The following is a 26848-nucleotide window of genomic DNA, read 5'->3' as shown; positions in this document are numbered from 1 at the left end:
TCCCCATTTGCTTCGACTCTCCCAGACCAGGAACCTCCTGGTTTGCCTTTGGACGTCAGGAGCTGTTCGGCTTCTTTGCCTTTCAAGCGGCCATTGTAACACCTTTCCGAGGTAGGATCCTGGCAATTGAGTGGGTATTTCAGCTCTATGATGTTGCTGTTCTTCTCCGGCAGGAGATCCTACTGTCCGGTGTAATCCTGGACCAGCTCACCATAGAGGTTGTAGAAGTTCCCCACGTTCTATATCTTGATGTGGGTCACCTCCTGTTTCCTCCTCATGGACAAAGTGAAGTCCCCCAATCTGCTTTGGCTCTCCCAGACCAGGAAACTCCCTGGTTTCCCTTAGGACTTCAGGTGCCCCTCAGCTTCTTTGCCTGTCAAATAGCCATTGTACCACCTTTCGAAGGCAGGATTCTGGCAACTGAGGGGGTATTTCAGCTCTGTGATATTGCTGTTCTTCTCCCGCAGCAGAGGCTGCTGTTCGGTGTAGTACTGAACCAGCTCAGGCAAAGTGGCAAACTTCTCATCATAGAGGTCGTAGTAGTTCCCCATATTCTGGATCTTGATGTGGGTCACCTCGTCATTCCTCCTGATGGACAAAGTGCAGTCTCCCCATTGGCTTTGGCTATCCCAGACCAGGAACCTCCCTAGTTTGCATTTGGAAGTCAGGAGCTGTTCGGCTTCTTTGCCTTTCAAGCGGCCATTGTAACACCTTTCCGAGGTAGGATCCTGGCAATTCAGTGGGTATTTCAGCTCTATGATGTTGCTGTTCTTCTCCGGTAGCAGACCCTACTGTTCGGTGTAATGCTGGACCAGCTCACCATAGAGGTCGTAGAAGTTCCCCACTTTGTATATCGTGATGTGGGTCACCTCCTCTTTCCTCCTGATGGACAAAGTGTAGTCTCCCCATTTGCTTCGACTCTCCCAGACCAGGAACCTCCTGGTTTGCCTTTGGACGTCAGGAGCTGTTCGGCTTCTTTGCCTTTCAAGCGGCCATTGTAACACCTTTCCGAGGTAGGATCCTGGCAATTGAGTGGGTATTTCAGCTCTATGATGTTGCTGTTCTTCTCCGGCAGGAGATCCTACTGTTCGGTGTAATCCTGGACCAGCTCACCATAGAGGTTGTAGAAGTTCCCCACGTTCTATATCTTGATGTGGGTCACCTCCTGTTTCCTCCTCATGGACAAAGTGAAGTCCCCCAATCTGCTTTGGCTCTCCCAGACCAGGAAACTCCCTGGTTTCCCTTAGGACTTCAGGTGCCCCTCAGCTTCTTTGCCTGTCAAATAGCCATTGTACCACCTTTCGAAGGCAGGATTCTGGCAACTGAGGGGGTATTTCAGCTCTGTGATATTGCTGTTCTTCTCCCGCAGCAGAGGCTGCTGTTCGGTGTAGTACTGAACCAGCTCAGGCAAAGTGGCAAACTTCTCATCATAGAGGTCGTAGTAGTTCCCCATATTCTGGATCTTGATGTGGGTCACCTCGTCATTCCTCCTGATGGACAAAGTGCAGTCTCCCCATTGGCTTTGGCTATCCCAGACCAGGAACCTCCCTAGTTTGCATTTGGAAGTCAGGAGCTGTTCGGCTTCTTTGCCTTTCAAGCGGCCATTGTAACACCTTTCCGAGGTAGGATCCTGGCAATTCAGTGGGTATTTCAGCTCTATGATGTTGCTGTTCTTCTCCGGTAGCAGACCCTACTGTTCGGTGTAATGCTAGACCAGCTCACCATAGAGGTCGTAGAAGTTCCCCACTTTGTATATCGTGATGTGGGTCACCTCCTCTTTCCTCCTGATGGACAAAGTGTAGTCTCCCCATTTGCTTCGACTCTCCCAGACCAGGAACCTCCTGGTTTGCCTTTGGACGTCAGGAGCTGTTCGGCTTCTTTGCCTTTCAAGCGGCCATTGTAACACCTTTCCGAGGTAGGATCCTGGCAATTGAGTGGGTATTTCAGCTCTATGATGTTGCTGTTCTTCTCCGGCAGGAGATCCTACTGTTCGGTGTAATCCTGGACCAGCTCACCATAGAGGTTGTAGAAGTTCCCCACGTTCTATATCTTGATGTGGGTCACCTCCTGTTTCCTCCTCATGGACAAAGTGAAGTCCCCCAATCTGCTTTGGCTCTCCCAGACCAGGAAACTCCCTGGTTTCCCTTAGGACTTCAGGTGCCCCTCAGCTTCTTTGCCTGTCAAATAGCCATTGTACCACCTTTCGAAGGCAGGATTCTGGCAACTGAGGGGGTATTTCAGCTCTGTGATATTGCTGTTCTTCTCCCGCAGCAGAGGCTGCTGTTCGGTGTAGTACTGAACCAGCTCAGGCAAAGTGGCAAACTTCTCATCATAGAGGTCGTAGTAGTTCCCCATATTCTGGATCTTGATGTGGGTCACCTCGTCATTCCTCCTGATGGACAAAGTGCAGTCTCCCCATTGGCTTTGGCTATCCCAGACCAGGAACCTCCCTAGTTTGCATTTGGAAGTCAGGAGCTGTTCGGCTTCTTTGCCTTTCAAGCGGCCATTGTAACACCTTTCCGAGGTAGGATCCTGGCAATTCAGTGGGTATTTCAGCTCTATGATGTTGCTGTTCTTCTCCGGTAGCAGACCCTACTGTTCGGTGTAATGCTGGACCAGCTCACCATAGAGGTCGTAGAAGTTCCCCACTTTGTATATCGTGATGTGGGTCACCTCCTCTTTCCTCCTGATGGACAAAGTGTAGTCTCCCCATTTGCTTCGACTCTCCCAGACCAGGAACCTCCTGGTTTGCCTTTGGACGTCAGGAGCTGTTCGGCTTCTTTGCCTTTCAAGCGGCCATTGTAACACCTTTCCGAGGTAGGATCCTGGCAATTGAGTGGGTATTTCAGCTCTATGATGTTGCTGTTCTTCTCCGGCAGGAGATCCTACTGTCCGGTGTAATCCTGGACCAGCTCACCATAGAGGTTGTAGAAGTTCCCCACGTTCTATATCTTGATGTGGGTCACCTCCTGTTTCCTCCTCATGGACAAAGTGAAGTCCCCCAATCTGCTTTGGCTCTCCCAGACCAGGAAACTCCCTGGTTTCCCTTAGGACTTCAGGTGCCCCTCAGCTTCTTTGCCTGTCAAATAGCCATTGTACCACCTTTCGAAGGCAGGATTCTGGCAACTGAGGGGGTATTTCAGCTCTGTGATATTGCTGTTCTTCTCCCGCAGCAGAGGCTGCTGTTCGGTGTAGTACTGAACCAGCTCAGGCAAAGTGGCAAACTTCTCATCATAGAGGTCGTAGTAGTTCCCCATATTCTGGATCTTGATGTGGGTCACCTCGTCATTCCTCCTGATGGACAAAGTGCAGTCTCCCCATTGGCTTTGGCTATCCCAGACCAGGAACCTCCCTAGTTTGCATTTGGAAGTCAGGAGCTGTTCGGCTTCTTTGCCTTTCAAGCGGCCATTGTAACACCTTTCCGAGGTAGGATCCTGGCAATTCAGTGGGTATTTCAGCTCTATGATGTTGCTGTTCTTCTCCGGTAGCAGACCCTACTGTTCGGTGTAATGCTGGACCAGCTCACCATAGAGGTCGTAGAAGTTCCCCACTTTGTATATCGTGATGTGGGTCACCTCCTCTTTCCTCCTGATGGACAAAGTGTAGTCTCCCCATTTGCTTCGACTCTCCCAGACCAGGAACCTCCTGGTTTGCCTTTGGACGTCAGGAGCTGTTCGGCTTCTTTGCCTATCAAGCGGCCATTGTAACACCTTTCCGAGGTAGGATCCTGGCAATTGAGTGGGTATTTCAGCTCTATGATGTTGCTGTTCTTCTCCGGCAGGAGATCCTACTGTTCGGTGTAATCCTGGACCAGCTCACCATAGAGGTTGTAGAAGTTCCCCACGTTCTATATCTTGATGTGGGTCACCTCCTGTTTCCTCCTCATGGACAAAGTGAAGTCCCCCAATCTGCTTTGGCTCTCCCAGACCAGGAAACTCCCTGGTTTCCCTTAGGACTTCAGGTGCCCCTCAGCTTCTTTGCCTGTCAAATAGCCATTGTACCACCTTTCGAAGGCAGGATTCTGGCAACTGAGGGGGTATTTCAGCTCTGTGATATTGCTGTTCTTCTCCCGCAGCAGAGGCTGCTGTTCGGTGTAGTACTGAACCAGCTCAGGCAAAGTGGCAAACTTCTCATCATAGAGGTCGTAGTAGTTCCCCATATTCTGGATCTTGATGTGGGTCACCTCGTCATTCCTCCTGATGGACAAAGTGCAGTCTCCCCATTGGCTTTGGCTATCCCAGACCAGGAACCTCCCTAGTTTGCATTTGGAAGTCAGGAGCTGTTCGGCTTCTTTCCCTTTCAAGCGGCCATTGTAACACCTTTCCGAGGTAGGATCCTGGCAATTCAGTGGGTATTTCAGCTCTATGATGTTGCTGTTCTTCTCCGGTAGCAGACCCTACTGTTCGGTGTAATGCTGGACCAGCTCACCATAGAGGTCGTAGAAGTTCCCCACTTTGTATATCGTGATGTGGGTCACCTCCTCTTTCCTCCTGATGGACAAAGTGTAGTCTCCCCATTTGCTTCGACTCTCCCAGACCAGGAACCTCCTGGTTTGCCTTTGGACGTCAGGAGCTGTTCGGCTTCTTTGCCTTTCAAGCGGCCATTGTAACACCTTTCCGAGGTAGGATCCTGGCAATTGAGTGGGTATTTCAGCTCTATGATGTTGCTGTTCTTCTCCGGCAGGAGATCCTACTGTTCGGTGTAATCCTGGACCAGCTCACCATAGAGGTTGTAGAAGTTCCCCACGTTCTATATCTTGATGTGGGTCACCTCCTGTTTCCTCCTCATGGACAAAGTGAAGTCCCCCAATCTGCTTTGGCTCTCCCAGACCAGGAAACTCCCTGGTTTCCCTTAGGACTTCAGGTGCCCCTCAGCTTCTTTGCCTGTCAAATAGCCATTGTACCACCTTTCGAAGGCAGGATTCTGGCAACTGAGGGGGTATTTCAGCTCTGTGATATTGCTGTTCTTCTCCCGCAGCAGAGGCTGCTGTTCGGTGTAGTACTGAACCAGCTCAGGCAAAGTGGCAAACTTCTCATCATAGAGGTCGTAGTAGTTCCCCATATTCTGGATCTTGATGTGGGTCACCTCGTCATTCCTCCTGATGGACAAAGTGCAGTCTCCCCATTGGCTTTGGCTATCCCAGACCAGGAACCTCCCTAGTTTGCATTTGGAAGTCAGGAGCTGTTCGGCTTCTTTGCCTTTCAAGCGGCCATTGTAACACCTTTCCGAGGTAGGATCCTGGCAATTCAGTGGGTATTTCAGCTCTATGATGTTGCTGTTCTTCTCCGGTAGCAGACCCTACTGTTCGGTGTAATGCTGGACCAGCTCACCATAGAGGTCGTAGAAGTTCCCCACTTTGTATATCGTGATGTGGGTCACCTCCTCTTTCCTCCTGATGGACAAAGTGTAGTCTCCCCATTTGCTTCGACTCTCCCAGACCAGGAACCTCCTGGTTTGCCTTTGGACGTCAGGAGCTGTTCGGCTTCTTTGCCTTTCAAGCGGCCATTGTAACACCTTTCCGAGGTAGGATCCTGGCAATTGAGTGGGTATTTCAGCTCTATGCTGTTGCTGTTCTTCTCCGGCAGGAGATCCTACTGTTCGGTGTAATCCTGGACCAGCTCACCATAGAGGTTGTAGAAGTTCCCCACGTTCTATATCTTGATGTGGGTCACCTCCTGTTTCCTCCTCATGGACAAAGTGAAGTCCCCCAATCTGCTTTGGCTCTCCCAGACCAGGAAACTCCCTGGTTTCCCTTAGGACTTCAGGTGCCCCTCAGCTTCTTTGCCTGTCAAATAGCCATTGTACCACCTTTCGAAGGCAGGATTCTGGCAACTGAGGGGGTATTTCAGCTCTGTGATATTGCTGTTCTTCTCCCGCAGCAGAGGCTGCTGTTCGGTGTAGTACTGAACCAGCTCAGGCAAAGTGGCAAACTTCTCATCATAGAGGTCGTAGTAGTTCCCCATATTCTGGATCTTGATGTGGGTCACCTCGTCATTCCTCCTGATGGACAAAGTGCAGTCTCCCCATTGGCTTTGGCTATCCCAGACCAGGAACCTCCCTAGTTTGCATTTGGAAGTCAGGAGCTGTTCGGCTTCTTTGCCTTTCAAGCGGCCATTGTAACACCTTTCCGAGGTAGGATCCTGGCAATTCAGTGGGTATTTCAGCTCTATGATGTTGCTGTTCTTCTCCGGTAGCAGACCCTACTGTTCGGTGTAATGCTGGACCAGCTCACCATAGAGGTCGTAGAAGTTCCCCACTTTGTATATCGTGATGTGGGTCACCTCCTCTTTCCTCCTGATGGACAAAGTGTAGTCTCCCCATTTGCTTCGACTCTCCCAGACCAGGAACCTCCTGGTTTGCCTTTGGACGTCAGGAGCTGTTCGGCTTCTTTGCCTTTCAAGCGGCCATTGTAACACCTTTCCGAGGTAGGATCCTGGCAATTGAGTGGGTATTTCAGCTCTATGCTGTTGCTGTTCTTCTCCGGCAGGAGATCCTACTGTTCGGTGTAATCCTGGACCAGCTCACCATAGAGGTTGTAGAAGTTCCCCACGTTCTATATCTTGATGTGGGTCACCTCCTGTTTCCTCCTCATGGACAAAGTGAAGTCCCCCAATCTGCTTTGGCTCTCCCAGACCAGGAAACTCCCTGGTTTCCCTTAGGACTTCAGGTGCCCCTCAGCTTCTTTGCCTGTCAAATAGCCATTGTACCACCTTTCGAAGGCAGGATTCTGGCAACTGAGGGGGTATTTCAGCTCTGTGATATTGCTGTTCTTCTCCCGCAGCAGAGGCTGCTGTTCGGTGTAGTACTGAACCAGCTCAGGCAAAGTGGCAAACTTCTCATCATAGAGGTCGTAGTAGTTCCCCATATTCTGGATCTTGATGTGGGTCACCTCGTCATTCCTCCTGATGGACAAAGTGCAGTCTCCCCATTGGCTTTGGCTATCCCAGACCAGGAACCTCCCTAGTTTGCATTTGGAAGTCAGGAGCTGTTCGGCTTCTTTGCCTTTCAAGCGGCCATTGTAACACCTTTCCGAGGTAGGATCCTGGCAATTCAGTGGGTATTTCAGCTCTATGATGTTGCTGTTCTTCTCCGGTAGCAGACCCTACTGTTCGGTGTAATGCTGGACCAGCTCACCATAGAGGTCGTAGAAGTTCCCCACTTTGTATATCGTGATGTGGGTCACCTCCTCTTTCCTCCTGATGGACAAAGTGTAGTCTCCCCATTTGCTTCGACTCTCCCAGACCAGGAACCTCCTGGTTTGCCTTTGGACGTCAGGAGCTGTTCGGCTTCTTTGCCTTTCAAGCGGCCATTGTAACACCTTTCCGAGGTAGGATCCTGGCAATTGAGTGGGTATTTCAGCTCTATGATGTTGCTGTTCTTCTCCGGCAGGAGATCCTACTGTTCAGTGTAATCCTGGACCAGCTCACCATAGAGGTTGTAGAAGTTCCCCACGTTCTATATCTTGATGTGGGTCACCTCCTGTTTCCTCCTCATGGACAAAGTGAAGTCCCCCAATCTGCTTTGGCTCTCCCAGACCAGGAAACTCCCTGGTTTCCCTTAGGACTTCAGGTGCCCCTCAGCTTCTTTGCCTGTCAAATAGCCATTGTACCACCTTTCGAAGGCAGGATTCTGGCAACTGAGGGGGTATTTCAGCTCTGTGATATTGCTGTTCTTCTCCCGCAGCAGAGGCTGCTGTTCGGTGTAGTACTGAACCAGCTCAGGCAAAGTGGCAAACTTCTCATCATAGAGGTCGTAGTAGTTCCCCATATTCTGGATCTTGATGTGGGTCACCTCGTTATTCCTCCTGATGGACAAAGGGAAGTCTCCCCATTTGCTTTGGCTCTCCCAGACCAGGAAACTCCCTGGTTTGCCTTTGGATGTCAGGAGCTGTTCGGCTTCTTTGCCTTTCAAGCGGCCATTATACCGCATTTCCAAGGCAGGATTCTGACATTTGAGGGGGTATTTCAGCTCTATGATATTGCTGTTCTTCTCCCGCAGCAGAGGCTGCTGTTCGGTGTAGTACTGGACCAGCTCAGGCAAAGTGGCAAACTTCTCACCATAGAGGTCGTAGTAGTTTCCCATATTCTGGATCTTGATGTGGGTCACCTTGTCATTCCTCCTGATGGACAAAGTGAAGTCCCCAGTTTTGCTTTGGCTCTCCCAGACCAGGAAAATCCCTGGTTTGCCTTTGGACGTCAGGAGCCCCTCGGCTTCTTTACCTGTCAAGTGTCCATTGTACCACCTTTCCAAGGCAGGCTTCTGGCAATTGAGTGTGTATTTCAGCTCTATGATGTTGCTGTTCTTCTCTGGCAGCAGGTCCTACTGTTCTGTGTAATGCTGGACCAGCTCACCATAGCGGTCGTAGACGTTCCCCACGTTGTATATTGTGATGTGGGTCACCTTCTCTTTCCTCCTGATGGACACAGTTAAGTCCCTCCTTTTGCTTTGGCTCTCCCAGACCAGGAAACTCCCTGGTTTGCCTTTGGACGTCAGGAGCCCATCGGCTTCTTTGCCTGTCAAGTGGTCATTGCATCACCTTTCCAAGGTTGGATTCTGGCAATTGAGGGGGTATTTCAGCTCTATGATATTGCTGTTCTTCTCCCGCAGCAGAGGCTGCTGTTCAGTGTAGTACTGGACCAGATCAGGCAAAGTGGAAAACTTCTCACCATAGAGGTCGTAGTAGTTCCCCATATTCTGGATTTTGATGTGGGTCACCTCGTCATTCCTCCTGATGGACAAAGTGAAGTCCCACCATTTCCTTTGGCTCTCCCAGACCAGGAAACTCCCTGGTTTGCCTTTGGACATCAGGAGCTGTTCGGCTTCTTTGCCTTGCAAGCGGCCATTGTAACACCTTTGCGAGGTGGGATCCTGGCAATTGAGTGGGTATTTCAGCTCTATGATGTTGCTGTTCTTCTCCGGCAGCAGACCCTACTGTTCGGTGTAATGCTGGACCAGCTCACCATAGAGGTCGTAGAAGTTCCCCACGTTCTATATCTTGATGTGGGTCACAACCTCTTTCCTTCTGATGGACACAGTTAAGTCCCTCCTTTTGCTTTGGTCTCCCAGTCCAGGAAACTCCCTGGTTTGCCTGTGGACGTCAGGAGCCCCTCGGCCTCTTTGCCTGTCAAGTGGTCATTGCACCACCTTTCCAAGGCAGGATTCTGGCAATTGAGGGGTATTTCAGCTCTATGATATTGCTGTTCTTCTCCCGCAGCAGACGCTGCTGTTCGGTGTAATACTGGACCAGCTCTGGCAAAGTGGCAAACTTCTCACCATAGAGGTCGTAGTAGTTCCCCATATTCTGGATCTTGATGTGGGTCACCTCGTCATTCCTCCTGATGGACAAAGGGTAGTCCCCTCATTTGCTTTGGCTCTCCCAGACCAGGAAACTCCCTGGTTTGCTTTTGGACGTCAAGAGCCCCTTGGTATCTTTGCCTGTCAGGTGGCCATTATACCACCTTTCCAAGGCATGATTCTGGCAATTGAGGCGTATTTCAGCTCTATGATGTTGCTGTTCTTCTCCGGCAGCAGACCCTACTGTTCGGTGTTATGCTGGACCAGCTCACCATAGAGGTCGTAGAAGTTCCGGACATTCTATATCTTTATGTAGGTCACCTCCTCTTTCCTCCTAACTGACAAAGTAAAGTCCCACCATCTGCTTTGGCTCTCCCAGACCAGGAAACTCCCTGGTTTGCCTGTGGACGTCAGGAGCTCCTCGACTTCTTTGCCTGTCAAGTGGCCATTGTACCACCTTTCCAAGGCAGGATTCTGGCAATTGAGGGGGTATTTCAGCTCTATGATATTGCTGTTCTTCTGCCTCAGCAGACTCTGCTGTTTGGTGTAACACTGGACCAGCTCTGGCAAAGTGGCAAACTTCTCACCATAGAAGTCATAGTAGTTCCCAATATTGTGGATCTTGATGTGGGTCACCTCGTCATTCCTCCTGATAGACAAAGTGAAGTCCCCCTATCTGCTTTGGCTCTCCCAGACCAGGAACTCCCTGGTTTGCCTTAGGAGGTCAGGTGCCCCTCGGTTTCTTTGCCTTCCAAGCGGCCATTGTACCACTTTTCCAAGTCAGGATTCTGGCAATTGAGGGGGTATTTCAGCTCTATGATGTTGCTGTTCTTCTCCGGCAGCTGACCCTACTGTTCGGTGTTATGCTGGACCAGCTCACCATAGAGGTCGTAGAAGTTCCCCGCGTTGTATATCTTGATGTGGGTCACCTCCTCTTTTCTCCTGATGGACAAAGTGAAGTCCCCCCCATTTGCTTTGGCTCTCCCAGACCAGGAAACTCCCTGGTTTGCCTTTGGACGTCAGGAGCCCCTCGGCTTCTTTGCCTGTTAAGTGGCCATTATAAAACCTTTCCAAGGCCCGATTCTGGCAATTGAGCGGTTATTTCAGCTCTATGATATTGCTGTTCTTCTCCCGAAGCAGAGTCTGCTGTTCGGTGTAGTACTGGACCAGCTCAGGCAAAGTGGCAAACTTCTCACCATAGAGGTCGTAGTAGTTCCCCATATTCTGGATCTTGATGTGGGTCACCTCGTCATTCCTCCTGATGGACAAAGTGAAGTCCCCAGTTTTGCTTTGGCTCTCCCGGACCTGGAAACTCCCTGGTTTGCCTTTGGACGTCAGGAGCCCTTTGCAGCAGGTGTTCTTCAGTTGGGCTGGGTGGTTTTGCCTCAAAAAGCTGGACAGAGAGGGAGGGGGCACAATTGAAAAATAGAGAGTTTTTAAAAGCAACAGAAAACCATGCCAACCATCTTCAATAGCACAGATATCATCATCATCATCATCATCATCAGAGCTTCCTCTTTAAAGCAAGTGGCCAGGAGTACCGGAAAAAGCAACACAACATGTGGTAGGTATGAATGAGCTTTCCTGAGTCACTGCTGCCTTCTGAAAGAGCAAGAGGGCTCCTGAAGAAGGGAGAAGTGACCGAGGAAAGCTTTCCAGCCTCAGCTGTGCCCTGGGCTCCATCCCGGCACCGGCACACACCAACACTTCCAGCAGCCCCTGCAAATGTCACCGCCCAGATCCGGTGCGTGGGAGTATGCCAGGTAGGCAACCACCTAGAGTTCCTCCTGGCCTACAGGGGTGCTGGGGGGCCCCCTTGCCCCACCCTGCCCCTCTCAACTCCCCAGGTCTGCGCAAACCTGGGAAGCTGAGAGCAGGGTGGTGCATTGGCATGTGCTTTCCTCTGAAGCCTTGCAAGGGAAATCGGGCTCGGAGGACAGCAAGCCTCGCCCCAGCCTCGCTTTCCTGGGTCTGCCTGGGGCAGGGGTGGGGGCGGGGCCAAGGGCACTAGAACTGCATCCTCGGCTCTGTCGCCCCCACATGCTTGTAAAAGGGGCATGGGGGAGAGAGGGGAACCACACCGCTTGGCTGGAGCTCTCTCCTGACTCCGGAGACGCAGGAGTCCTTTGGCGGCAGCAAAACTGACTGCTTGTGCCCCCCCTTCTCCGGGGGTCGCTGGGCCCAGATCCATTCTCTCCTATGGCTCCACTGGATAGAATGGAGGGGGGAGATCTCTTCCCTGCTTTTGCACCCCTGGGGAGGGAGAAAGCCCCCCGCTGCCTGAGCCTGTCTTGGGACATTCCAGGAGGCATGGGGGAAGAGATCCTACCCCTGCCGCCCACCCCTCGGGAGACTCCCAAAGGATGGAGGGAGCGCCTCTAGAGAGAGCTTCAGCAAGACGGCCCTTCTCTTCCCCCTGCCTCTTCATGCAGCCAGGCTCTCCGGGGGCCAATCACTGCAAGCGCGCCGTTTCAAGGGGAAACGGGAAGGAAGGGAATCGCCCGGCCTGGCGGGCAGGAACATTAGGCAGGCAAAGCCTGTCGTCCCTCTCCTGGAACTGGGAGGCCCTTGTTGGCCATGACAGGAGAGCAGACAGTGGGCTGGGCTTAGAAGGGGAAGTGAAAGGGAGGAGCCTCTGTGAGGGACCCAGGGGGAGAAAATGGCTGCCACTGACTTGGTATCGCCTCACTCTGGGACTGGCCGCTCTCCTCTCCTGCCCCCACTCCTCTGGATGGAAGAGAAGACAGACAGACAGATGTCAAAAAGAAATGGAGGGATTGCTTCTGGACTGCAGGTTCCCCGCCCCAGATGAGGTCTCAAGCTGGGAAGGGAAACCTGCCCTCTGTGGGAAACGGCTTCCTCAGAAGGAGCCCGCTTTGGCCTGGCCTTGGACTGAAGAGACCCAGCAGCCTCTGGGCTGGTCCCTTTCAGCCACGTTTCAGAGGGGCACTCAGGAACCAGCTGAGGTGACCCGTGAGGGGCCTTGGTGTGGAGCAGGAGCAGCTTGGGCTCCTCTTGGGGCGCTGAGGACACACCTCTCTCCCTGCCCCCCCCTTTTGTGGAAACGGGCCTTACCTGTCTCCGGCAGGAGCTCCTTCATTTCCGGGGGGACCTCTCTGCCCTGCCACAGATGCCACAAACGGGCAGAGAGGGTGGCTCTGATGTCATCGCCCTGGAGGAGGGTGGGAAATGCCCCCAATGATTCATGCCCTCCCTTTTCTCTCAGCAAACAGCTGAAAGGTTGGCCTCCTCCCCTCCCCTCCCCTCCCCTCCCCTGCCCAGCCCATTCTAGCTTCACCCAGATACTCACGTCTTCTTCCCCCCGGAAAAGCTCTTCTGCCCGGCCCAGGAGCGAGAAGAGAAGGAGGAGCCCTCCCTCTCTCACCCACTCCTGGGCCAGGCAGAAGGCCTGCTCCCACCCGGCGAGGAGGAACTCCTTATGCTGCTCCGCAGAGAGGAGGGCCCGGAACACCTGAAAACAACAAGGCACCCTTGGAGTCCTCTCCCTTCTTTCCAGCTGAAGCCCTGGAGGTGGCTGCTCTCTGGAGTCTCTTCCTTTGGGTAGCCCAGCCTCCACCTTCCCTCCGTCCCCTGCCTCCTTCCCTTGCCAATGGAGACCTGGAAGTCCCGGAGGCAGGGACGAGCCCCTTCTCTTTTGGTTAGGCTAGTAAGGGACTGGCACACTGAGGGTGCACAGAATTCAAAATGTCTGTCTGTTGAGCCATGGCCTTCCTGAGGGAGACAGAGAGGGCCATCTCCCCCTTCACATCACTGCCCAAAGAATTCCCACGGCTGCCTCCCGGCCTTCCTGGGCAGGGAGGGGAATAAAGACCTCCCTCTTCCCCCTGGCCCCTCCCTCTCACAAGGACAAGGCCTTTCCGGCACCACGGAGAATCCCCTTACCTCTCCTGTATGTACTACCTGGAGGTAGCCCTCCATCCGGGGCTCTTCTGGGTGCTCCGGCCAGCGGAGCACCCTGATGTTTCTCACCCCTGAGAAGAAGACAGACAGGAGGAGCTGAGATTGGGCTGCCTCACACAGAACAGCAGTGTTCCTTTCTGGCTGTTTGGCTGGGGGTCTTTCGTTCGCCTCGGGATGGGAACAGGTTTTGAGGCAAGGGGCTCTGAGCCCTCCTCTCTTGGACCCCGACTCTGACCCACTTCCCTGTCAGCGTGGCACTCTTCCAAGGCCAGAGCCCAGAAACCAGGCTTCGGAGTGGGACCGTCAAAGGGCTCTGCTGTGCTTCTCCCCCCCACCCCACCTTTTGGGGGAGCCATGAGGAGAAGTGGGAAGAGCATCCTGGAGGGTTGTTCAGGGAAAGGGTAGGAAACGGGCTCTGTGGCCAGAGGTTGTGCCCTGATTGTACCAGTGTCAGAAAGGGGAGGATGGGCGACTGAGAAGGCTGCGGGTCCCCTCCAGCCCACACACTTACCCCGGTGGCGGAGCAGCAGTTGGTGGAGCTGGCCGATGACCTCCCTGGCTTTCCCCCGGATGTTTAGGTGGGGGTCCACCAGGGAGACGGCCAGCTCCACCACCAGGTGGCCCACACTGCCGACAGTCATCTAGAGGAAGAGGAAGAAGAGGCACCGCTTGTAATTCTGCCGGGAGCGCAGGAGGCCCGTCCCAAAAGTTTAGTCCTGAAGCTCTCTTTGCTAGGGACTTCCCCAGGACTTTGCCTCCATTTCCCTGGCCCACTGTCTGCCCCTTCATCCCATGGCCAGGAGTGATTCTCCAGCATTCCTCTCTTGGGCTGTGTGCTACAACGTGAGGTGAGAAGCTGAAGGGATGCTCAGCAAGATTGGGCTCTGGCCCCAAAGGCACAGTGGCTCGCCTGAGACTTGGGCAAGAAGCCCAGGAGAGAGACAGCACCTTGCACAATGGAGAGCTGGTCAGAGGGAGGAGAAGCCAGCCCTGCGCCCTTCAGCCTGAAGGAAGGGCAGGTGCAGAGAGGGGAGAGGGAGGCAAAGAGTCTTGGGTGTCTGCTGCAATGTCCTAGCTGGAGCCACACCGAACGAGCCAGAAAGGGGGCAGAGGTCTCTCGCCAGCGAGTCCAACGCAACGCCCATTTCGACAGGACTCTTCCCTACCCTGAGCTCTCCGTCCAAGGGGTTCCTCAGCGTGGAGAGGGGAGGCTGTCCCAGAGTCGGCCTGAAGGCGACTTGGAGGCCGGAGGCCCGGCCCTCATATCCACGCTCCACCCTGGAGGGAAAGCAGCCAGGGCTTTGCTCCGCAGCTAGGGTTGCCAAGACCAATTCAAGAAATATCTGGGGACTTTGGGGGTGGAGCCAGGAGACTTTGGGGGTGGAGCCAGGAGACATTGGGGTGGAGCCAGGAGCAAGGGTGCGACCAGCACAATTGACCTCCAAAGGGAGTTTTGGCCATCACATTTAAAGGGACCGCACAGCTTTTAAATGCCTTCCTTCCATAGGAAATAATTAAGGAATGGGGCACCTCATTTTGGAGCTCATAGAATAGGACCCCTTAGTCCAAACTTTTTGAAACGTGGGGGGCAGATTGGGGAGAGATGCTGGATGCTATGTTGAAAATTTGGTGTCTCTACCTCAAAAAATAGCTCCACCAGAGCCCCAGATACCCAGGGATCAATTCTCCATTATTTCCTATGGGAATAAGTCTCCATAGGGAACAATCGATTGCCCAGCAGACATCTCCCTCCCCTCCTCCCGCTTCCTGAAGACCCTGAGCGGGGAGGGGGCCTCCAAACCGGGGGATCCCCTGCCCCCACCTGGGGATCAGGCAACCAACAGAGCAGGGAACAAGGGAGACACCTCCGCCAAAAACCAGCCTCCAACAAATAGAACAAACGATACAAATGTTTATCGCTCTAGCAAATGAAGCATGAAATAGACAAAGAGCGTGGCCTTTGTCTGTTGCTTCGAGGCTGGCTTCTGGCGGAGGGGGATCCCTTGTCCCCTGCCCCACCTGGGGATGGGCACCCCCCTCCGTAGCCCTTGAGGCCAGCCCTGGGAGTGGGAGAGGCCAGCTGCACCACCGGACTCCTCCCACTTACCTGGAGGGAGGGCAGATGCTGGGCTGCGTGGAGCAGGAGGGAGCTCGCTAGGGAGGCTGCCCGCGATTGAACCTCGGGCCGTCCGCATTGCATCCAGTAGGCGAGATGCTGTGGAAGCAAGCGGCACCTTTTTCAACGGGGGCTCTGCTCCTGTGGGATTGCTGCCTGCATCCCTCCTGACCTTGGGCCTCAGGCCGAGCGATCGGGGGAGTGGTCTGCCAGCCAGGCGGGCTCTTTCTGGGAGAAGGTCTCCCGGGGGAGGAACGGAAGGTCTCTGAGGACCCCCCGCCAGTCAGGAGCTGGGGCCAGCTTCAACACGTGGCCCACTCCAGCTTCCCACGGCTTTCCCCTGTAGGTAGGGGACTGTGAATCCTTCTCTATCAAGCACCAGGCTCCCGACCCAAAAGAAAGAGCCCGGGACCTGTGAGTGGGAGAGTGGTGCAGCCGTTAGAGCAGGGGGTGGCCAAACTGTGGCTCGGGAGCCACATGTGGCTCTTTCACACATATTATGTGGCTCTCCAAGCCCCCACTGCCTTGTCTGCCAGCTTGGAGAAGGCATTTCTCTCTCTAAATTATTTCTCCAAGCCAAATGGCTTGGAGAAGGCATTTAAAGTTAAAGTTGCTCCCTCCCCATCTGTCTTCGTTTCTTCCCTCCTTCCCTCCCTCCCTGCCTTGCGGCTCTCAAACATCTGACATTCCTGTCTTGTGGCTCTCGAACACCTGACATTTCTTCTCTATGGCTCTTATGTTGGGCAAGTTTGGCCACCCCTGTGTTAGAGGCCCTCTGCAGCACAGTGGGTCACTTGGGGCCACTTCTGATGTCTCCGCCTCCTTTCCCTGCCGGGGGGGGGGGGGAGCAGAAGAAGGGGAAGATGGCCGAGTCAGTGGAGAACAGGAGGTGGGGGCAGAAAGGGACGGTGGCAAGGAGGAGGTCAGGCTGAGCTTTCTGTGCCCAGGGGTCTTCTTCCAAGGGGACAGCAGGGAAAAGCCCCCTCGGCCAGCTGCACCGTCAAGAGGGGGAGTGGAAGGAAAAGAAAGGGGGCCCTGAGGCTCTTCCATGAGGGAGGGAAGGAGGGAGGGAGGGAGGGAACCCTCCGGTTCAGGGGGCTTGAGTGGCTCCCAGCTGGGGGCTCTTGGCCCCGTATCCCCAGGGAAGAAGCCACTGGCTTTGCTGTGGACCCTTAGGCATCGGGGGGGGGGGGCTCCCGAGCAGCCGATGGAGGCGGGGCCCCAGTGGGGATGCAGCTGTGAGGCTTGCTCCCTCCCCCACCCAGCCTGCCTCAACGGGGGCCGCCATCTTCTCTCCCGCACACTTACTTGAAGTATGCCCACCAGATGCAATGCGGACGGGTCCTCTCCTAGCAGCTCCTGCAGCATCCGCAGGAGGCCCGCCTCCGCTTCAGCCTGCAGTTGCTGCAAGGAAGACGGAGCTGGTGAGGGGGTGCTGGATCCCCCTCCCTGCCTCTTCCCCGCAGCGCGCCTGGAAGGCCCGCCTCTCACTCTCCTGCTGGAGGCAGGTCCATGGGGCTTGAGCACCCCGTCTCCGGGGCCTCTTTCCTTCCTCGTCTGAGAAGCGCAGCGCTCCCCAAAGCGCTCCAGGAAAGGCACGGCCTCAGGCGCCGCCGGACCAGCAGGCCCGTTTGCCACACCCTCGACCAGGCGAAGGGCAGGGAACCTACCTGGCCCGGGTGGTCGGCCCCGCCTGGGCCCCCATTGAGGGTGGTCCGGAGAGCCCAGGATACCACCCGGCCGCGAACCTCCTGCTCCAGGGGCGGCTGGAATCGGCTGTCAGGATGGAAGGGCAGGATTAGACTCCGTCCAGGAAGGGAGAGACACCTGTCCCCTGAGCCACCCCACACTCCCTCACGGGCCACAAGGGGGCAGAGTCAGCTCAGAGCAGAAGGCCTCGGGGAAGAGAGCAAAGGAGCCTCCAGGAAGCCTGGAGGGAGGACAGGGCGGGACCCTCCGGCTCATCGGTCATGGTTTCCTGGGGTGAAGCGAAGCCGTGGGTTGACCTCTGTGATGTCATAGGGGGGAGAGCTCCAGTCTGGCCGATCTCTGAACAAACCCCTTCCTTGCTCTTTGGGGCTGCCCTCGGAATGTGGCTGTCACTACTGAGGGCCCCCTGGGCAGCCTCTTCCCCTCAAGGACCAGGGGATCTTTCCCTTTTCCTGGCTCTGCCCCGAGGTGTCCCGCTTCCTCCCCTCCGCCTCACTGAGCTCCCCTCTGTCTGACTGCTGGGGACAAAGTTCCCCTCCCCAGAAGGCGTACCTGATGCTGGAAATCACAGCCATCCCCTTGATGAAATTAGGGGATGGCTGGAACGCCGATTCCTGTAAGATGTCCTGCGAGAGACGGACGGAGGGCAAAAGAGAAGAGGTCAGCGCTCCGTGGGCTCTAGTGGGTCCCTTCCCGCCCCACACTCTCCCCTCCCTTCCCCACGCTGAGTCGGGCTCTTTTGCATCTCGGAGACCTGCTCAGGAGTCCTCAGGGCTCTCTGGGGTGGGAGGGATTCCACCCTGCCTTCCCCAAGCGTTTCCAGGGCAGGAGGAAAGGTGAAGCCTTGAACCATCTCCCTGCCACAAACACCTCCCAGGAAAACAACCAATCAGGAGGCAGAATTCCACCCCCCAGCCCCTTCCCAGGCAGTCCGGGGCCCTCCCACCCACCCCCTTCTCATGAGGATGCTGGCCCGGAGTCTCACTCACCTTCACCGCCTCCCCCACGGCCTCCTTAGGAAAGGGCAGAGTCCTGCGCCCCGTTCTTCGTTGGGCTGAACATACCGATTCCACTGCCCTTAAAAAATTGGCCTGCTGTTTCTTGGCCTGGACGTTATAAGAGGGAGGCTTTGAGCAAGGTGAAGGATGCCCTGTGGGTCCCTGCTGTGGGGCTGAGGCAAGGGGGGGGCTACGCTTTCACTAGTGCTGAGAAGAGACCCGTCTCCCTGGAAACGAACCCCTCCCCATTGGCCGAGAAGGGCGGCAGGGAAAGGGGTCGCAACCCCCCTGGCCCGGAAGGTCTGGCCATCCCAGTCAGGGTCGCTTGGGGGCTGTTCTTCCGTGGTTCCCCCGGAGGCCTCTGGGAGAGTTCCCAGCATCCTTTGCAGACAGAGGCCACCTGGAAGCAAATGTCCCTCTCTCCCAGAGGTGCCCGCAGCCCAGCGGTGGAGCTTTTGGAACCCCTCTGCAGGGGACGGGGGTGGTGGGTGGGTGAGGAACGCCCTGTTCTGCAAAGCCCCTCTTTCAAGGCAGCCGGCAGCTGTCTGGCAGGCCCCCTTCACCCCAAACCCTTCCTTTGGGACCTGGAGCTCTAGCGAGACAACTCTGGAAGGGCCTGCAGCCCAAAAGGCAGGGCGTCCGTCTGCAACGTCTTGGGGTCTGCGGAGGCAAGGGCTCTGGAGGAGGCCCCTGTGCTGTGTGTGGGGGAGCTTACCTTATAATTTCCGCCGAGATACCCCGCCACAAATTGAGCGGGGTCCCGGCGTTTGGGGCCCCTCAATTCATCTGCCGCTGCTGATGGTGGAGCTGTGGAGAGAGGGCCCGGAGAACAGAGTCTGGGACTCTTCTGTCCTTCTGCCGCCCGAGGTTTGCTCCCCACCAGCCCTTTCTGTTTGGCTCCTGGACTGGGTGTCGCTTCCAAGAGGCTGCTTGAGTGGCTCTGAGGGATGGGCAGGAAGCAGGCAGGGGGAGTGTCTCTCTGCCAGTCTCCCTGGGGATCTCGGGGGCTTTGGGCAGGGGCGGACTGGCCAGGCTGCCCTGTGGGCCCCTGAGGAAGTGGGCCTCCTTCAATATTAGAGAGCTTATTTAAAATGTTAATTGACCTTCTGGGAGCTGGAAAAGTTCCAATATAATAGAAGTTCTTTATCTCCTGGCAACCAATATTTGGAGACCCAGTCCCTCTCTGGTCCTCCAGAGCACCTGGGGGTTGTGGGTGTCTCCAGTCCCTCTTTCCCCACAGGACTCCCAGGGTGCTGACGGGCGATGCCGTCGCTCCTTCCTGCTGCCTGCGCCCCTGGTGGGTGGGCTTCTGCAGTCCAGACTCCGCCTTTCCCTGAAGCCAGGGGGCCGACTCAAGGTTCTCCTGGCTTCTCTGAGACCTGGTCTCTTTTGGCCTCCCCCTTCCCCTCCTTTGCTAGCTAGCTGAGAAAACGGCCAATTCAGGGCCGGGAAGGCTCCTCAGTGTGGGACTTGGTCTTTGGTCCTGGAGGCGCCTCCTTTGCCAGCAGCATCAGCCCCCTGCGTTGGAGCAACAGCCTCCAGGGCCCTGATCGGAAAGCTCCTGGAAGGGGCTCTCAGGGGGGGGGGGGCAGAGGGAGGGCCCCAGAAGTCCCTGGCAGCCCCCAGGGGTTCCCCAGCACAGCCAGCGAGGGCTGCCAGGTCTGACTTTGGGGGTGGAGCCAGGAGTAAGGGTGCAACAAGCACAACGGGACTCCAAAGGGAGCTCTGGCCATCACATTTAAAGGGGCCATCCTCCTTTTCAAGACTTCCCTCCATTTGGAAAGAATGGATAGGGGCACCTTCTTTTGGGGCTCATAGAATTGGACCCCCTGGTCTAATCTTTTCAAATTTCGGAGGTTGTTTTGAGGAGAGGCACTGGATGCTATGCTGAAAATTTGGTGCCTCTACCTCAAAAAACAGCCCATCTGGAGCCGCAGATTCCCATGGATCAATTCTCCATTATCCCCTAGGGGGACCAGTCTCCATAGGGTATACTGGAGTGCCCAGCAGACATTTCCCTCCCCCCCCCTGCTTTCTGATGACCCAATAATCAGGGGGAAAGTCTCCAAATCGGGGGATCCCCTGCCCCCCCCCCCCGGGGATTGGCAACCGTACTGCCACTGACCCCAAGGAACAAAGAGGCGAGAAAGGAGTGCTGGTGTCGGAAACAGGAGGAGCCGGAGTCAAATCCCGAGCGCTTCTGACTTGGGGTGCTCAAGCCCCAGTGCCCATTTCCCCTGTTCCTTTTGCAGTGCAGAGATCCACAGCAGGGCTGGTGTTGGCAGCCTCCCCAGGGACTTCTTTTTTTGGGGGGGGGGAGCAGGTAAGACTCTCTTCCCTGCTGTGAGTTGGCTTCTGGACAACAGGCGGCTGCGCCCTTCCTTGGCATTTCTCCCTGCCAGTGTTCCCTCTAAGCTGAGTGAGCGTGAGCTAGCTCACAGATTTTTAGCCTCCAGCTCTCACCTTTTTGTCTTAGCTCAGGAAGGATGGCCCCAGGGCACAATAATTGATGCAGGAGCTCACCACTTTAATGCCAGGAGCTCCCAAAGTAGAATTTTTGCTCACAAGACTCTGCAGCTTAGAGGGAACATTGCTCCCTGCACTCTGCAAAGATCCCTGCTGGGCTCACAGTGTCCTCCTAAGTGTCCAGCAGGGGGCGTTTCTCTGCCCAGCAAAATCACTGAGGAATTTGCAGCACCCTGATGGATGACTGAGGACTGAAGCCTTGTTTAGCCATCGGAATCCAGATGATAGGAAGTAGGAGGCAATACAATTGTAGTATAAGAGAAATGCCATTCAAAACTATAAACATCTACATTTAGTATATAATCAAGGAAGTCTTAAAAAAGATCCTGTCAATACTGTTTCTTCTCTAAGCCGATACATCCATCCTACTCAGTTTAACTATTACCCAAGAGTGGAAACGGGCAAGGGAATAATAACATTCGTTGAGACAAGTAGAGTAGAGACATATCTGTTTAGAGTTAAAACAAAACAGCTCTTACTTTCCAACTTTGCTGGGAATGCTCAGCCTCAGTGAGTAGCAAGACTGGGAGAGGGGGAAATGAACCGAAAGGGGTAAGGCGGGATGGGACTGGAAGAGTGAAGCTGGAGAGGGAGGAACGGGGAAGGCTAAACACAAAAGCAAGGTAGAGGAGGGAAGGGTGTACCAGGGAGGCGGGGAAGAAAGAGTGGCTGCCAGGGGAAGAGATGGGAGGGAGGGATAAGGTGGTGGAGGGGAGGGAGGGGGATGGTTGTAAGGACTACTGGGGAAATACGATGTGGGGGGGGGAGGAAGAGGCAATGAGGTCTCCCATAGGTGCCCTATCTCTTCCAGTACAAAACAAGGACTAAACCTGTGGGGGCCGATCGGCCTGGTCCCCAAAGCGCTCCTCGTGAAGACCCTCCACGTGCCTGAGGACAAGGCGTGCCCCCCTTCCCGGCAGGCCCACCGCTTCCCTGCCCCCTCCCTGCTAGGGATGGCACATGAGCCCAGAGGGAGGGTTTCCTTACCAGCAGCTGGCTTCCTCTGGCTGTCCACAGCCAGGGGGTCAACCTTGCCCCGTCTGAAGACCGCCCGGAGCCTCTGAAGTCTAGAAGAGAGCACAGAGAAGGGGAGGAGTGGGCCTTGCAGCCACGGGGACTGCCATTTGTGGGCCTGGCCCTCTAGGTCCTCGGGATGAATTGCAGGGGGCAGCTGAGTGGGATTGGCTGGAACCTCTTGGTTGGGGCTCTGGGGTCCATCCAACTGCCCTGGGGGCTCTCTCTCTCTCTCGGGGGCGGGGTGCAGGGGGAAGCCCCTCCCTCTCCACAGTGGCCTGCTCCTTTCCAGCTCCTTTCCAGCAGGCCAGATTCCTGTGTGGGTATTGCTCGTCTTTGGGGCAGCTTCCTGGGTTCTAGTGAAAGTCCAGGGTATGTGGAGACTCTCCATTCCCGTTTAGTCAGGAAGAGGACTGGGCAGTCTTTCCCGTGTGCAAAGGGCACAAGAAGCATAGCCAGCATCAAGAGGGGATTGGATCAACATCTGGAGCAGAGGTCCATCCGTGGCTCTTATCACAGCCTATTGCTGGCACTCTCAGTCTGGGGCAGTGGTGCTCTGTATTCTTGGTGCTTGGCAGGGAACACAGTGGGAGGTCTTCTAGCCCCACTGGTGGACCTCCTGATGGCACTTGGGGGTTTTTTGGCCAATGTGTGACACAGTGTTGGACTGGATGGGCCATTGGCCTGATCCAACGTGGCTTCTCTTATGTTCTTATGTGACACAGAGTGTTGGACTGGATGGGCCATTGGCCTGATCCAACATGGCTTCTCTGATGTTCTTATGTGACACAGAGGGCTAGACTGGATAGGCCATTGGCCTGATCCAACATGGCTTCTCTTATGTTCTTATGTGACACAGAGTGCTGGACTGGATAGGCCATTGGCCTGATCAAACATGGCTTCTCTTATGTGACACAGAGTGTTGGACTGGATGGGCCATTGGCCTGATCCAACGTGGATTCTCTGATGTTCTTATGGCATCACCATCAGAGGCATCCTAACAGCAACCCTGTGAGGCAAGCCAGTATCTTCAGCTCTTCCTCCCCGCCCCTTCCTGAAGGAGAACAGCTGAGGGGAGCTTTCCCTAGAGGAGCTGGGGACTATTGTAGGGTTGCCAGGTCCAACTCCAGACATATCCGGGGACTTTGGGGGTGGAGCCAGGAGCAAGGGTGTGACGAGCATGACTGAACTCCAAAGGGAGTTCTGGCCATCACATTTCAAGAGACAGCTGGCCTTTTAAGTGCCTTCCCTCCATTTGGAAATAATGAAAGATAAGGGCACCTTCTTTGGGGGCTCATAGAACTGGACCCCCGGCCCAATCTTTTTGAGGCGGGGTGTTTTGAGGAAAGGCACCGGATGCTATGCTGAAAATTTGGTGTCTTAAAATGAGGACTCAGCATGCTGGGGGGGGGGGGGGAGTGTAGATGACTGGAGAAGGCAATGGCAAACCACCCCATTAAAAAGTCTGCTGTGAAAACGTTGTGATGCGACGTCACCCCAAAGTCGGAAGTGACTGGTGCTTGCACAGAGGACTACCTTTACCTTTACCTTGACCGAATAAAATAGCCCCTCCAGAGCCCCAGATACCCACAGATCAGTTCTCCATTATAACTTTTGGGAATCGGTCTCCAAAGGGTATAATGGAGTGTCCAGCAGACATTTCCCTCCACAAACCTTGTGTTGTGATGACCCTGAAGTGGGGAGAGGACCTCCAAACTGGGGGGTCCCCTCCCCCCTCCTAGGGATTGGCAGCCCCAGCCCCATCAGAGCTCAGCTGTTACAGCTCACCCATTTCCAGGAGTAGCGCCTTCTTTTTGGGAACCCAAACCCGTGGGAAACAGTACAGATCTCAGAGGGCCCCTTCCTGAGGCTGAGTCATGGCCAGCTCAGAGCGGCCTCCAGGGCTTGGACTCCAGGTCTCCTTCTCTCTCTAAGGAGGGGCTCGTATGAGAAGGAATGGCCGAACATCAGGCTGAGGTTTCCTCCCCACCCCCAAGGAGAACGCCACCTTGGAGTGTTGCAACAGATGCTGAGCATCACTTTTGGGACAACCCCCTGCAGCCTTGGTGGGGGAGAGGGAGAGAAAGAGGAGCAGAATATGGACATGGGAGCAAAATGCAGAAATCCCACTTACACTTTTCTGTGTCTTGTTAACATTTTCAACCAATTTGGCCAAAAAATCACTACTGCACCAATTCACCAATTTGAATTCACCAATTCAAATCCCACTTACATTTTTTGATGTTTTCTCATCTTTGGCAAACAGAAGAAATTTTCAATCCAACTTCCTCAACTACTCTACAACCCACAAAGGTCAGTGGCTGGGCCGTGGCCCAGTTCACCAGCAGGGGGGTGAGGTCACAGAGAGGGTGTGGCCCTGTCACTTAGCAACCAGGCTCAACAATGCCCAAGCCCATGTCTCCCACTGGCCTGCGTTTCCCTGGGCTTTAAATCCACATGATGCATTTTCTGTATCACACCCAGGTCTGGCTTGGGAGTCTGGAGACATTTTGTTATCAGGGGGATGTTTGTGAGTGTGTGTGCTTTGGGGGGGACTGTAGCAAGATCTCCACCCAGGGCTTTGAATCCTGCCTGGGCACAGATGGGGAGCCAGGGCAGAGCTTTCAGCACAGGGGGACACACGGGATCTCTGCAACAAACCTCTGACAGTAGCCTGGTGGCCATTTTTTCACCCAGTGGAAGTTTTGGGATCATTGTCAAAGGCATCCCCACATAGAGTAGGAGACAGTCACCTGACTTTGATGTGATTGCTGTGGACGTAGCTGGGGAAATTTCTGGAGCAGATAGCAGGGGCTATATACCCTGGAGGAGATCTGGGTTTGATTCCCCTCTCCTCTACTTGCACCTGCTGGCCAAGTGTCTTGACTGGATTGAGCTTCAGTTTATTGGCCTCATCCATTGAATTGGGCCCATGTGGATTGGAAAGGAATGGCTTCTTCTGATGGAAACCCCAAGTGCTCTTGGTGGCATCCTTGAGCCGGGTAAGGTTGAGGGGGTTGTCTGGAGCCACCTCTTTCAGTGCAAGCAGGAGAGTCTCCTGGGGGCTGCACCCTCTGCCCATTGACGTTTCTGATAAAAGTGGTCCTTAGGAGTGACGAAAATTGTGTGCCTCTCCTATGGCTTCCGTTGGACTCAAGTTCCTAACAGAAGCAGAACCATAAGAAGTCCATGACTCATTTTCTACTCCCATTTTATTGTTTGCACAAAGGAGCCTACAATACGGTCACTCGTGCTGTTATCTGGGGACAGCGATGGTACGGCACTCTCACACACCCCACCCTTCCACACCCATTCCACCCTAGGGGGCCTCTGGGATCTGGGAAATTTCATTAAAGTTGTGAGCTACTGCATAAGTTATTGTGTTCTGGGGCCATCCTTCCTGAGCGAAGACAAAAGTCTGTGGTGGTCAAAAATCTGTGAGCTAGCCTAGAGGGAACACTGGTCAGGACCCATACATTGTCTCCTGCCGTGTTTTTTCATGCTTGCTTGACCACTCTTATTTCCTTTATTTATTTATTGCCAGAGAATGTTTTCTTCCCCCCTCCATCAGCAGACATTGAGAACGACCTTCACTTTGCAGGAAATGAGAAGCCGTGTTTTCTGTGCACTGTTTCATGTCACGTATTAGGAGGTTTTCATATTTACTCAATTTTGTCTATGGCTTTCGTTCTCACTTCTGGCAATAGCTTACATTTGGAGAAGGTCTGAACTAGTAACATTTCATTAAATCTTCACCTCTGCTTCTATAGTGGAAGTCTATCTGAGTGTTACTTGGCAAAGCCTCACACAGATCCAAGAATTCCAGTTGGAGGCTACTGACAACTCCCATGGACCCTTAAGCCCCTCTGCGCCCCCCATCCCCCAGCGACCTAGCCTGCATATGCCCTGCGCTCTTGGAATTTTGTCCCACTCACTCCTCTTCAGTCTTTAGGGCGGGTGGAGAACCTTTTTTCTGCCAAGGGCCATTTGGATATTTATAACATCATTCGCGGACCTTTCAAAATATCAATTAAAAAACAGTGCTCTGCCGAAGGAGAATTCAGACCGGCAAAATACATGCAAATAATTGTTTTTCTATTTGAAGTCACGTGGCGAGAGCCTAATTCAGCACACACACACACACACCCTGGCCTGCTGCCCTAGACAAATGCCTAGGTCCTGGTATATTAGACCACATCCCCTAATATTAGTATAATAGGTCACACACTCATTAGCATATTAGGCCACACCATCTGGGATAACTGGTGGTAGCTGGCTTCCACCCCCCACTCCTGCCAGCCCTCCCTTCAGCTGCTCCCAGCAGACCTTAAAAGGCACCCAAATACCCCAGCAGCAGCCCTTCACAATGCCCACAAGAGAGGGAGGGAGTGGCTCGGCCCAGCAATCCCCAAGGGCCAGACCAAGTGATCTTACGGCCTGCAGGCCTGACGTTCCCCACCCCTACTTTAAGAGAAGGAAGGAGGTACAGGAAGCCTACAAGCTACCAGGTGCATGCCTGTCACAACCACAATGAAATTTGGTCCTGATGTCTGAACTGAGCCGAGAATCTCTGGGGAAGAAGCAGTGAAAGACGCAGATGTGCGTTCCATTTTATGCTCTGGTTTCACCCGAGGGACCTGCAGTGCCTGACGTATACAAATGACGACGATGATGATATTGGATTTAGATCCCACCCTCCACTCCAAATCTCAGAGTCTCAGAGCAGCTCACAATCTCCTTTCCCTTCCTCCCCCCCACCACACAACAGACACCCTGTGTGGTGGGTGGGGCTGAGAGGGCTCTCACAGCAGCTGCCCTTTCAAGGACAACCTCTGCCAGAGCTATGGCTGACCCAAGGCCATGCTAGCAGGTGCAAGTGGAGGAGTGGGGAATCAAACCCGGTTCTCCTGGATGAGAGTCCATGCACTTAACCACTACACCAAACTGGCTCTTATCCACTACACCAAACAACAAACACAATGAAGCTACACTAAAGCCTCTAAAAAGGAGGGAGTGGCATGCATCCAAACCCTAGCACCTTGCCCAGTTTGCGAAGGTCATCAATATCAAGCCTTTGGCAAAGTATTCAAAGTGCTCTGTCTTCAGTTCCGCACAGCCAAAATCCAGAAAAGAAATCCCCAAGAACCGTACATTTAGTTACTGGCATTTCTGTTGAGATTTCATTGGCCTGAGCAATGTGCTCCTACTTTCTTGTCTCTGTTCCAACAAGGACGTCCCATCCTAGAAGAAGCCCTAAATAAACTCTGAC

At 54.3% G+C, this 26848-nt stretch overlaps 1 protein-coding gene and 2 pseudogenes across 1 annotated transcript; all 3 read right to left on the bottom strand.

The window, feature by feature from the left end:
- Positions 1 to 341: 341 nt before the first annotated feature.
- On the bottom strand, positions 342 to 1228 carry LOC132578950 (tyrosine-protein phosphatase non-receptor type 11-like; annotated as a pseudogene).
- Positions 1229 to 3949: 2721 nt separating this feature from the next.
- LOC132578949 (tyrosine-protein phosphatase non-receptor type 11-like) lies at positions 3950 to 4836 on the bottom strand (annotated as a pseudogene).
- A 2721-nt stretch (positions 4837 to 7557) lies between these two features.
- LOC132578948 (tyrosine-protein phosphatase non-receptor type 11-like) lies at positions 7558 to 8354 on the bottom strand. Its single transcript, XM_060249112.1, has 2 exons — positions 8344 to 8354; positions 7558 to 8242 (listed from the first exon to the last, which is right to left on the bottom strand). Exons 1-2 carry the CDS (start codon positions 8352 to 8354, stop codon positions 7558 to 7560), a joined length of 696 nt encoding a protein of 231 aa, XP_060105095.1.
- Between the last annotated feature and the right edge of the window lie 18494 nt (positions 8355 to 26848).

The sequence above is a fragment of the Heteronotia binoei genome, chromosome 11 (assembly GCF_032191835.1).
Source record: "Heteronotia binoei isolate CCM8104 ecotype False Entrance Well chromosome 11, APGP_CSIRO_Hbin_v1, whole genome shotgun sequence".
In the NCBI taxonomy this organism is placed as follows: domain Eukaryota; kingdom Metazoa; phylum Chordata; class Lepidosauria; order Squamata; family Gekkonidae; genus Heteronotia; species Heteronotia binoei.
This window is presented reverse-complemented; position numbering and strand designations above follow the sequence as displayed.